Genomic DNA, 12,524 nt, shown 5'->3' with positions numbered 1-12,524 from the left:
AATTCCCGAGTTTTCCCGGAAAAACGGAAATTTCGATTTCTTGTGGATTGGATGAGTGGGAGGTGTATGTGTTAAGTATGTATACATGTATTTTGTTCGCGGAGAGAATCACGATGCTCCTGCTTCCTCGAGAAACGAAGGAGCTTACACAGAAAGCATTTACGTGCCGCTTTTTTTTTTCTTTTTCGGAAACGCGTGAAAAAGAAGAGAGAAACAAATGCGATAATCGCGTTTACGATACAAAAAAATAAGTCTTAAATCAAAACAAATATTCTCACATATAAGCAAGAATATATTATTAATCTTAAAAAATTTTAATCTTAATTTGATTAAATTTATACTGATGCAAGTATCATTTTTGTGCTCGATTCAAGACTAAAAATCTTCTACATAATGCTTATAATATTCTTGCTTATATATGAGAATATCTATACTTGCATCAATACAAATATAATCAAACCAAGACTAAAATTTTTCTAAAATTATAATATTCTTTCTTATATGTATGTGAGAACATATAGTCTTGATTTAAGACTAATTTCTTTTTTAGAATGGAGACCGAAAGATTCTCTTTGGCTCCCCCCCCTCTCTCTCTCTCTCTTTCTCTCTAAATCACGCACGCAAATATACGAAAGCTCAACATCATCCTGCACTCCATGAATAAGCTTGGATAAGCATGTAAAGCGCGGCGTCATCCTGCTCAGTCCACCGCAAAAGGATCGTCTGGTCTTAGACCGAAACTTTCTCCCCGCCTGGCGTGCGTTTGTCTTTCAACCTCTCTTTTTTTCCCCCTCCTCTTCCGCCTTTATCATCGCGCCTTTTCCACTCTGTCCTTCATCCCATTCATTTTTTGTTCGCTTATACGTACTTTGTTTTTTTTTTTCTTCAACAACACGATCTAAACTAAACCATACATAATAATTACATCTAATAATACCTTATTGTAACATGTATTATCATTATTTATCATTATTATTATTTATTTATTATTACTATTATATTATTAATAATAATTAAATTATATTAGCCTAAAGTAATAGAGACTGCGCACGACGGCAAAGCTTTTTTTTTGGGCTCCTACAGCCCCCCGGGCACGGAACACCCTGTCGACAACGTTGCGGATGTTCTCCGTAGCTTCAAAGATATCCATCGCACATGTCCCTTTCTCTTCTCGCATACATACACACAGGTATGCTCCTCTCTTTCGCTCGTTCTTTCTCATTTTCTCTCCATCTTTCTCTTTCATCTCTCTTCATCCTGAACTTACTTTCACGCGCATCTATTCTGGAAAACCGGCGATTCATCGAAAATAACAATCGCGCACGAAACGTCTTAAAATCTCCGCATTTTCGTTGTGACAGAAGCGATCGATCCTCTACGACGGAAAGGTAAACTCGAGCTCTACTCCAAACTCCAAGTTCGGCTATTCGCTGTGCTCTTCTTTGCTTCTTTTTTTCTTTTTTTTTTCTTTTTTTTTTTTTCGTTTTTTTTTCTAAATTACAGTTCCATCTATAAAACAGACAGAGGGGGAGAAATATTGATAGATTAATCGGGATCGGCGTCGATCGACCTGGAAACGCCGTGGTTGAATAACGTCCGAATCGATAGACCTCGCGCGATGCATATCATTGATCGATGAGCACGAGATGGATAGTTTTGGAAACGTCGCCAATTCCAGTTCCCGACATACGGACTCGCGCGTCACCCTCTGTTCTCTCGTGAGCCCCACGAATCCTCCTCCTCCCTCCCTCCCTCCCTCCCTCCCTCCCTCCCTCCCTCCCTCCCCCCCCCCCCGATTCGAGAGAGAAACGCTGCTTCGTTATCGCATATTCTCCTGTTGCATATATCACACGACACACGCAGCATTCCCTCTATTCGTCGTCTTTTCAGAGCTTTCGGCCGATCGGTCGCACAGCAGAGCACGGTTCGCGCAAACTCTCACGCGCGTAACAGAGAAAAGTCGTGAGAGGTCGAGGAAACCACGCGTCCCCTGTTTTCGCATTCGCATCCGCATTCGCATTCGCGCGTCCACTCGCAGCGAGATTTCGAGGCGACGGCACCGAATGGAGGGAACCGGCAAAGGAAGAAACGTCTCGCGTTTACGCGCGTATAGGGCACCTCGAGAACACACCTCGATTATTGAACACTTAGGGTAGTTTTGGGGGGGGGGGGGGCCTGGGCCGCCGAGCGAGTGTCGCATTTCCGCTCATCGACCTACGTTCACCGATCGCGCACCGATACGCCACCATTTTATCGACGAGAACACAATTTCCTCATTTGATTGATGTATCGTTGACGTATCGTTACGTTGTATACGTAACAATATAACCGGCATCACTTCATTCTCCTTGCAAAGCGATGTGTCACTGTTTAAATGTATCAAGCATGCTTATCACACGATACAGAAAGGAGAGAAATATTATTAATTTGCAAAGAAAATGGAACGATTACCACGTTCGATTATCGCTACGAACGTCTTTAAAATAATCTTGCTCCACAATTCTTTTAACGATAAACGAGTAGCTGAGAGTAACGTCTTAAAATTTTACTTTTTGCAAAGCAGCATGTTTCCTGCTCATCAATCTTTTTGGTTTTTATTATCTAAGACGCATATCTTTTTTTTTTTCAAGCACGAATATTCATACATAATTGTAGCAGAGATATCATCTATCGTTAAGAGAAATTTCAGTTCGTTCAGAGTAGTGTTTCATTCTGCGAAGCTTCTCGCCAACAATAAACAGCGCAATCGACGCGTTCGACGCAAACGCGGGACGATTGAGAAATATCCCCGAGGGAGACGAGGAGGGAGGACATATTCGTGTGTTCGGTTGCGAGATTGCATCGATGAGAAGGAAGTCTCGGATCGTCCCGGCCCGAAAAAAAAGTCGCGTGGCAGGCATTTTAAGTCACGGTTGTGTTGTTCGACACTACACGCATAACGCACATACACGCGCACGCATACCACACACGTAAAACACGGACAGCGCGCTCGCCGGCTGACTGACAGAGATCCCGTAATTCGCTGCTGTACAGGGCGTTCCGCGTTGTGGGGGGGGGGGGGGATCAATGATTTATAGCGAGCTGTCCCGCTCTGGCGTTTTAAATCTATGAAAAACTAAGAGAAGGAATTTTTTTTTTTTATATTCTTCATTTAGCTTTTATCTAAGTAAGAACGTTTCTTTTTTTTTTTTTTTCCCACTTCCTCTGCTCCGCGCGCGGCCTGCATCTCTCTCAGTTTCCCTACATCCTGCATAGAGCATCCTTAATATAAAGCATCTATGATATTCGGCACACACCGTCTCGTTATTCTGTCATACCGAACGTTACTTTTCTCCTTTTGCTCTTATCATCATCATCATCATCATCATCATCATCATCATCATCATCATCATCATCATCATCATCATCATCATCATCATCATCATCATCATCATCATCATCACTCTTTCCTCTATTCGCGCGCGTCGATCAATAACAATTTCGTAATTAATTTATTCTCTCGGATGGCATATTTTTTCTTTTTCTTTCGCTCCTTCTCCGATTCGCTGGCAGCCAGGCCGCGACCTCCCTCCGCCGCTCTATACTACGCGCTCGCGCAATTAAATAAACGTATTGTTTATTAGTCCGTACATCTTCGATCGGTATATAGTGATTCAGTTGATAATTATTTTATAGATACTGTCCACATGTCTTCGTCGCCCATTTATCTTTCTCTTCCCCAAACCTCCTCTGCTGCTTGATCGCAATGGGATGGGTAATCCCCGCTCTCCGGTAGAACCAACCGATCAGCACTCTCTTCTTCCGTCCTGTCTCCCCGTATATGTCGCGTGTGTTAGTATGATATTAACCTCATGCTAAGAGTTGTAACTACTGAAACTACGCGATACGTTCTTCATCGTTTTTCTCCTGACAACTACTCGGATTAAGACTCAAAACTGAACATATGTCTTTATTAATAATAATAATAATAAATACTGCGAATGCGGCTTTATTTAATTATATTTTATTATTTTTTATTTCATTTAATTATTTATATCATAACTCTCGCTCTCGCTCTCGCTCTCGCTCTCTCTCTCTCTCTCTCTCTCTCTCTCTCTCTCTCTCTCTCTCTCTCTCTCTCTCTCTCTCTCTCTCTCTCTCTCTCTCTCTCTCCCTCTCTTTCCTTTATTTTAGTTATTTTATCATGACGTATGACTATAGACCGCACCGATACCTGGCGTATCAGGTCTTTCGTTACATTTAACAATTAATTTTCGTACGAAGTATTTCAGCGTCACGCGAGATTCCTAAGAATTTTTTTTAACGATTCTCCTGTTACATTTGAGCACTTTTTTGTTTGCTCTTTCGCGTAGGTCTCTGGATCCTCTCGTTTTTTTTTTTTTCATGAGTTTCTCATCTTCCACCTAAAGTTCTTCTTAATAGAGGACGTGTTGTGTGTGCCGATCTTAGCGTACCGATATTTTGCGCGCATTGATCGACGATCAACGAAAGCCTATTACGAAGTTTCTTAGTAACGCAAAGATGTCTACGATAATACACTAATAGTAAGAAGTCGCGTGAATGTAGTAAATCGCATTCGACATACATAAGGACGCACGTGATTCCGTGATTTTCTATCGCGCGTAAATGGCCCGTCTCTGTCGAATGTGTCCGTTTCCGCTGTCGCTCCGGATTTCTGTTTTCCGTTGCCATTTCAGCTTTGTTTTCGCATTTCGTCGCGTTACGTCACATTTCTTTAGGCCTGACACTCAGTGCATCAGTCGCGCGCTGCGACGCTATCGATTCAGCAATTCCCTATTTCATCCTCTCGTTCCTTCGTTCCATCTTTGAGCGACGCTCGCAGGATATATCCAATCCAGAATTTGACAGCGGCTGCGCACCAGTCGTCATCGGGAAATCACTCCGTAGTCGTAATGTAACGTCGGACGCGAAGCGGAAAGCGTGGAAAGGCTTTCCGATCAGCATCGTTTTGTATGATGACGGTGGAATTCCTTCGACGATATCCTTTCTTCCATCGACAGTTTCTCGAATACCGGATCAATTTTTTTTGAAATTGCGAAACGCACGCGCGTGCAAGCAATTGGCGGCAAAGCCAGAACGACGAGCGTGCTTCTTGTACCTCGCGCTGTACTTATAATAACGCTAGAGGGTCTTTTCCGTGTCTGTACAATAATCTCGCACTTCATTCATTGCGCAAGAGCCAGCGCAAACTTGGCGCGTCCTTCGTTGTCCAGCCGTTGCTCTTTTGACACGTGTCTTGGACAGACCCAATAGCACATTCTTTGTGAAATGTGTTACATCTGTTCAATATGAGTGATTTACTTAATTTTCTTTTTTTTTTTTTCCAAGTGTATCTCTCAAGTGTGAGTATGCGTCTCATTCTCTCTCATCATCCTCTTTCGTTCTCTCTTTCTCTCTCTTTCTCTCTCTCTCTCTCTCTCTCTCTCTCTCTCTCTCTCTCTCTCTCTCTCTCTCTCTCTCTCTCTCTCTCTCTCTCTCTCTCTCTCTCTCTCTCTCTCTTTCTTTCGCTTTCGCTCTCATTCTTTCGTCCGTTCACTCATCTTCTTGCGCGCGCGTTCTGCATGCGTGTGATTTAATCTTCTTTGCGTCTAATAGTAAGTTTCTTGTTCGAGCCACCCGCCTGGATTTCGGCGGAGGTAAAATCGTCTCGTTTCATCGTAGATGAAGATGGCGAACATGAACGGCAGGGCTGGCAGCCACCATACAAATCTGCAAACGTAAATTACGTATTTTTGTCTATTTTATAGTGTCAGTTTAAAATTAATTACAATCTAACATTGACTCTACGATCTTTACATGTGTTAAATGTAAATCGAAAAAGTATATCGTGATCAAAAAATGTACTTTCGTAACTTTGTTACATTCACTTCGTTAAATAACGAGAGATACATAATGAATAAAAGATACGTACTTGAGTGGGAACATACGAAGACCCTTATCCATACCGGGCGTATAACTTAGGAACGCAGCGAGAGCAGTCTCGAATACAAGGCCAAAGTTCAAAGCCCAGTTTCTCATTCCTTGATGAATAATCGAATTGCGGCGCGTTTTGCAAACAATCAAATCAGCCCACTGCACAATTACGATCGACACAAAGAAGGCTGTATGGCAGGTGAATTCCAGCGTTTTGCGGTCTCTGTAGGTCTATTTGCAAAAAGAATAAAAGTTAACAAAATCGATCCATACACCTACTTTCCCAGTGTGAAACTAAATCAAATTCGTAGCTGATAAATTTTTTTCCAAATAATTAAAAAAAGACAAAAATAAAATTAATTAAAAAAGAAAACTTACAAATATTATATTACGAATGAAGACTAAACTTAAAAATTATTATTATTTCAATTTATTTATGATCTTTTATCGACTATTAATGATAGGAAAATTTGTTTATTGAGAATAAAATAGTTTGCATTCATTTTGATTCTCTCAAACATTCAATTCTAATTCATATTTACCCATTCCTGGCCGTAGCTGTCAGTAAGATCATTGATAGCCTTGGAATCCCATTGCTTCCGAATGCCAAAGAGATATAGAGGCAAAAATCCGTTTTCAGCCATGATGACAAAGTAGACGAAGAAGCCGGCCGCCGCTTGAATCATACCGATTTGACCGTACGCCATCGAAATAAGCCTAGATATAAATAAATATATTGAAAAACGTTCATTCCATGAAACCAATAATATTCGCTTAGATTTCGAAGAGTCCTGTTTTTTTTCCTGTTTTTAATTAATTCGTCGCATTGGATATAACACGGACGTTTTATGGTCCAAAAGCAAATTTCAAGATTTTCTTAATTCAAGAATTCCAAAGAATTCTTAGAAAAAAAGAAGCTTTAAAACATCAAAAATTTATTTCATCAAATTCTTGAAAAAAATGAACAAAGAATTTCTTCCTTTGGATTATGGATGGCTCTTGAGCGGTGGAGAATTTTGTTCCTCGTTAAGATTTTCGCGAAAAGCATTGGATTTCAGGACCCTTTGGAATCTAGGAAACCTTCGTCGCATCGTCCGACTTTGATCCGTCATTCATTTCATCAAATAATTAAAATTCGGGTTAAAAGTTATGGAAGCCATAGTCACCGGTTAGGGGCAAAATGCAGATTACTTACCAACAGGTAGACGGTTAACGATCAGTTCTTGACAGTGAGGCATGCCACACAGAGCAGACAGACAGATCAGACAGACAGACAGACAGACAGATAGATAGACAGACAGACAGATAGGTAAGACACAGCTGTTGCTTGCCAATTCTTACGACGGTAAGCCGTACGATCAATATCGTAGCTGCCCATTCTCCGTTAATTCTTTCCCGATAATATTTCGCGCTGTTACAAAGCCTACCCCGCGCACGTTTCCAGTCTGATTTGTGAGTTAGCGTTACAATCAAATAATCTACTGGTTGACAAAGATATCTTGCATCAAAAATTTCAGAGCAAGAAGACGGAGATTAAGTTCACGACGTATAATACTTTAAATGTGACTTTGTCACATATTTAAAGCGGAATTTGCAAATGATGGACTTAATTTCTCGCTCCGAATGCTATTCGATACATAATAATCTGGCTAAAGACTGCATTTATTACAATAACATTGTCGATCATTAGCAATCTAATTAAATAATCGCATGAAGTATATATCGTCGCGAATACCATTTGATCGAGATAAAATTGAAATTTCTCACCTTCTTTAAGCCACAAATTAGCAATTGTGATTTACAAAGGTAATTTACAATTCAATAACCAGATTATTAACATAATTAAGCTGTAAGGTAACCTTGCGACTTAATTTCCGTATTTGCTGCTTTTGTTTTCTCTTTATCTGCATCTAAAGTTATTGTACTAAACTCAAGTCACTAATCGGATAACCAAGCAATTGGTGTAAAAAAAAAGCATGCAGCGAATATCTGTGCGCAGAGTAAGCTAAGGAAGCGAGTCGCATGCGACTGCGATAGATTAGTGATATCGAGCCGATGGCTATCACGTTCAGATCAGCGAAAGCGCAATCAGAAAGATTTAGTCGTTTAATGTTTGCGCAAGCGTGTCAGCAGCGTTGAAAATTTCAAATGTAAAGAAAAAAAAGGTTTGCAGTTCGGCGACAATAAAAAAAATCCCGACGTCAAGGCAGTCGTCAGATGCGTAAAGTGGTAGAGATCGGTCATTGCAATTGTGATACACGACGGATTACGTTGTTCGTCGCAGAAAGAGAGAGAAAGAGAGAAAGAGAGAGAGAGAGAGAGAGAGAGAGAGAGAGAGAGAGAGAGAGAGACTGCTCAGGCCGTGCATGTCGAGTCGTTCGCTCTCGAAAGCTGCTCTCGGTGATAATTCTTGCGAGTGGAGTTGCCCTCTAACGTCAATGAGAAGTTAGTAAAAAAAGTGAAAGATCAAAGATAAAGAGAACATTAGAAATGAAACGTGCACTCCGCGGAGAACTTCGTCGACTTCGAATTTGCTATCTTTTTCTGACAAATATTTCCGACAATGTTAACCCTCTGTGTACCGAGTAAGGGTTCATCGGATCTGCATCTACCTCTGGAAGGCATTTACAGAATTCCTAGAGAATATATCAAATATAATTTTTGTTATATGCGTTGACACAATAAAATACGAAGCTACAAAATTCAAATTTTTTACATTCGATTATAAAATAAAAATTTTAAAAAAATTAATAGGATAAAAGATGACATTGCTCGATAGACAGAATCTTAGATGTATTAAAATTTTTCATTTTTATTAATTGAATTTATAAATACAAATTCAATTAAATAGATATAAATATAAATTTTATATGGATATAATGTAAATTTAATATAAATATAAATTCAATTAATAAAAATGCAAAATTATAAGACACCTAAGATCCTATTTGCCGAACGATGCCATTTATTGTCTCATTGTTTTAAAACTCATCTCGGCTCACATTGATTATAAAGAAGATTGTCTTTTATTTTGTCATTTTTTTATATTATGAAATAAAATGTGTATAATTATGAAAAAATTTCCAGAAGCGAATGTACATCCATTGAATCCAGAGAATCGGCAAATCAAGAATCAATGCTGTCGATATATCAGATTTTTCCGGTTATTTCGAGTATTCAGTTTTCCCGGATATTAAGTAACATTTGTAACAGCCGAGTAATCAATTATTGAGAGCAACACTAAGAAAGTTTCCGGTATTTTTGTCCGCGATTCGTACGCATACACCTAGTGCAATAATTAGAAAAGTAACACGTATATAAAGTTGAAGCTAAACGATCAGATCGCAGTATTAGTCGTTGATTAGAGATAAGAGATTTTAGGTGTGTCTAAAAAAAGCATTCGGCATTCTCAACATTTGAAAACTGTCCTCTATAGATAGTGCTTGCTTGTGCTCTATGCTAATCAACTATATTCCTAGAGTCGCATGTCGTTTGTCTGCCAATGTAGAGTGTCTACCGAGTGTGTTTCACTCGTTCTTTCAAATCTTTCAAAAAAAAAAAAAAAAAAAAAAAAAAAAAAAAAAACCAAAATATTTTATTTTAGTCTTTTCTGACTGATTTTCCTTCACGACTAAAATGCGCGTGACATTTCGGAAACTAATAAAATTAATAATAAAACGAATAAAACTAATAAAATTCTTCATGAAAAGGAAAAGACATATTATGACATATTATGACACATCGTCACACAAAATCAGTAGACACTCTGTTACGTGCTGTTATGTAATACGTGTTGTGTGTACACATTGCGGTCCAAGTTAGAATTGTACAATAGCCGTCCTAGAATAGTTATTACTGCATCATGCAGGTGAATAGAGTACGTCACGCGTAGATAATTCTAGAATGGCTACTTCTAACTCGGTTCACAAACACATTCACTGTATATGTGTATATGTATACATGTGTATACATGTGTGTGTGTGTGTGTGTGTGTGTGTGTGTGTGTGTGTGTGAGAGAGAGAGAGAGAGAACTTGCGTCAGAGCAGTCAATCATTATCGAAAACACGACGTTACATATTCTACCGATCGCAAAATATATTTTATTTCTTCTCTTGATACGAGACACCGCTACGTAGAATCGTTTCACCATAAAGTGTAGTTATTATCGATTAACCCTTTGTTGGACATGCTAGTCTATCTGTTCTAATCTATTCCCAATCGTTAGCACATCAGGCAATGTTCGCGCATGCTGGGAATTGAATTGCGTTTCCGATTGTTACTTTGAGTTTCTACTCGCCAAGCAAAGGATCAATCACGTCTGACAGCCCTGGCGGATGTGCTGTGACAACAGGTATGTATATGTGTATGTGTATGTGTGCACGTGCGTGTGCGCGCGTGTGATAATACGTGTGTAACAAGTAAATAGTAGTGATAAACGATGAAAACGTGTATGTGAGTTGACACGTTACGGACGTAAGTGCAATAATAGGTTCGCTAGGTTTTCGTTGGTTTTTTTTTTTTTTTTTCTTTTGTTAGGTGGGTAATTGGGAGACCCACCTTCGGTTGACAAGATTGTCTCTGTAAGGATCGCGTGGCTGCCGTTTCATAATGTCCGACTCCGGTGCCTCGTAGGCTAGCGAGATGGCCGGCACCTGCCATCCACCACTGATTAGAAAATGTGCTAACTACCCCTCACCACATTACAAAGAAGTTATATGCAAGAGATATAACCATTGCTTGAAATTTTTTTTTATGCACATACACTCTCGGTAACGTGTATGTACGCGCAATGCGAGCGAAAGAGAGAGGGAGATGATTTGGAGATCGCGCAAGATAGTTCGGCAAGAGATCGCATTTTATATATGTATATCGGCAATAATATTACGTTTTCATGCGGCTCTTACGAAAAAATACCCGAGAATTGAACCTTCAATGCGTGCTGTGCAATGCGCTTTCCGCTCGAGAAGGCAACCGCAGCGACCGGTTCCATCCTAAACGCAGCCTGTCTTAGAAATGGATCGCTTTTGCGTTTATAAATTGCGTTAGAAAACAGTGCCGTAAAAATGCGTTAGAAAATTGTGGCGTAAAATTGTAGCGTCCATGTGTAGCGAAGAGTACCTGGATGGTAGCGAATACTGGCGAGTGTATTTGTGCATTTGGATCAGGTGCTGCGTTTAGACAGACACGGCCCGGAAAGAAAAAGTCCGTTTGTGCTGTATATCTGAAGCAAGTGGAATAAAGGCCGGAAGAGATACATTTCATTCGGCGTTCTTCCGTTCTTTTTTCACTTCGACACATTCTCGCGCTGCGAATCTCTCCAATCGTTACCACGGCGGTTCTCGCAGTCTCCAATTGTATCGTCCTCAGCGATGCTCGATGAACCAATTGTACGGAGAATAAAAGCATTACAACATTGTCAACAATTTCCAACAACTTTGTTAAACTTATTACTACTAAATTACGCTAGACATACTTTTAAATTCAACTGGATTTATATAAAAAAAATTTCTTGAAAATTAGCATTATCGAAGCCTACTCGTAAAAGATAAATCTAAGAGGCAAGGATATTAACGATAAGCAAAGTGAACGAACGTCATCGAGTAGTTCTGAGACATAGCTGAAGAAGATCCCTTCTCTTTCGTGCACTTCGAGTATGATCTCAAGCACAATTTTCGTTAGTACTGCGGCGCAACCCCCTAGAGCATGTGATCATTCCCAGTCATTGTAAAAGATATGATACATGCTAAGCTAAAAACGAATCATCAAACTCTCTTCAAACGAGAAAATCACGCTTGTGCACGAGGGGGCTGCCGCGGTAATTTCCCACTTCCAATTGACATATACATATGGATTCCCCCGTTTAGCATATGTTTTTTTTGCAAATATATATCAGTCGTTTCAGCGCCCATTAGAAAGTTGCCAGTCGCAGAGTGGGTAGAAGGCAGCGGCAGTAGGCAGCGCATTACAGAATAAAACGTGAGAGGACTGTAAAGAATAAAAAACTGCAAGAAAAGTTCATGACGCTCAAAAATGTACAAAAGTGTCTTTCTCTTTTGGCGGTGATATATATGGTGGCAAGTAACGAACAGTATAGTAAATAGTAAGTATAGTAATAGTAGTAATATATAGAGGTAGTAGCAGCGGCAGCTGTGATACAGTAGGTAAAATAGTAATGGCAATAAAAATTCAGTAACTATATAAGTAATGCTGGCTTGTGGATGTAGTAATAATGATAATAATAAGACTAGTAGACGAGGACAAGAATAATAATGATAATAATTACTGAGCATCAAAGATTAATGTAAATATATATATATATATACATATACATATATATATATATATATATATATATATACATATCTATATACATAATATCTATATACTACTCCTGCAAGAAAATTGCCATAACTCAAACAAGTTCAATTTTGTTTTGATTTTTGTAATTATAGAAATCTTTTATATTTAACTTGGACAAAAAGCAACGTCGAACTACATTAAAATATCACGCATCATATTATTATTGTTGTTATTGTTGTTGTTGTTGTTGTTATTATTATTGTTATTGTTATTGTTATTATTATTATTAT

General features: G+C 39.2%; 1 protein-coding gene across 7 annotated transcripts in view; it reads right to left on the bottom strand.

Annotated features, from left to right (window-relative positions):
- Positions 1-4,044: 4,044 nt before the first annotated feature.
- Positions 4,045-12,524, bottom strand: part of Atpalpha (sodium/potassium-transporting ATPase subunit alpha) — a 60,423-nt gene continuing 51,943 nt past the window's right edge. For 6 of the 7 annotated variants that reach the window (XM_011645046.3, XM_089085023.1, XM_089085024.1 and 3 more), the window contains 4 exons: positions 10,492-10,586; positions 6,477-6,651; positions 5,933-6,165; positions 4,045-5,730 (listed from right to left, as the gene is read on the bottom strand). In XM_011645046.3, coding sequence (XP_011643348.1) covers positions 5,610-5,730; positions 5,933-6,165; positions 6,477-6,651; positions 10,492-10,586 — 624 coding nt within the window. In that variant the 3' untranslated portion in view covers positions 4,045-5,609. The remainder of the gene's footprint in view (positions 5,731-5,932; positions 6,166-6,476; positions 6,652-10,491; positions 10,587-12,524) is intronic. The other variant, XM_089085021.1, reaches the window with a different exon arrangement.

Source organism: Pogonomyrmex barbatus, unplaced genomic scaffold, assembly GCF_055798465.1.
Source record: "Pogonomyrmex barbatus isolate J1 unplaced genomic scaffold, ASM5579846v1 scaffold9, whole genome shotgun sequence".
NCBI lineage: Eukaryota > Metazoa > Arthropoda > Insecta > Hymenoptera > Formicidae > Pogonomyrmex > Pogonomyrmex barbatus.
Note: the sequence above shows the minus strand (reverse complement) of the source record. Positions and strands in the feature narration are given on the sequence as shown.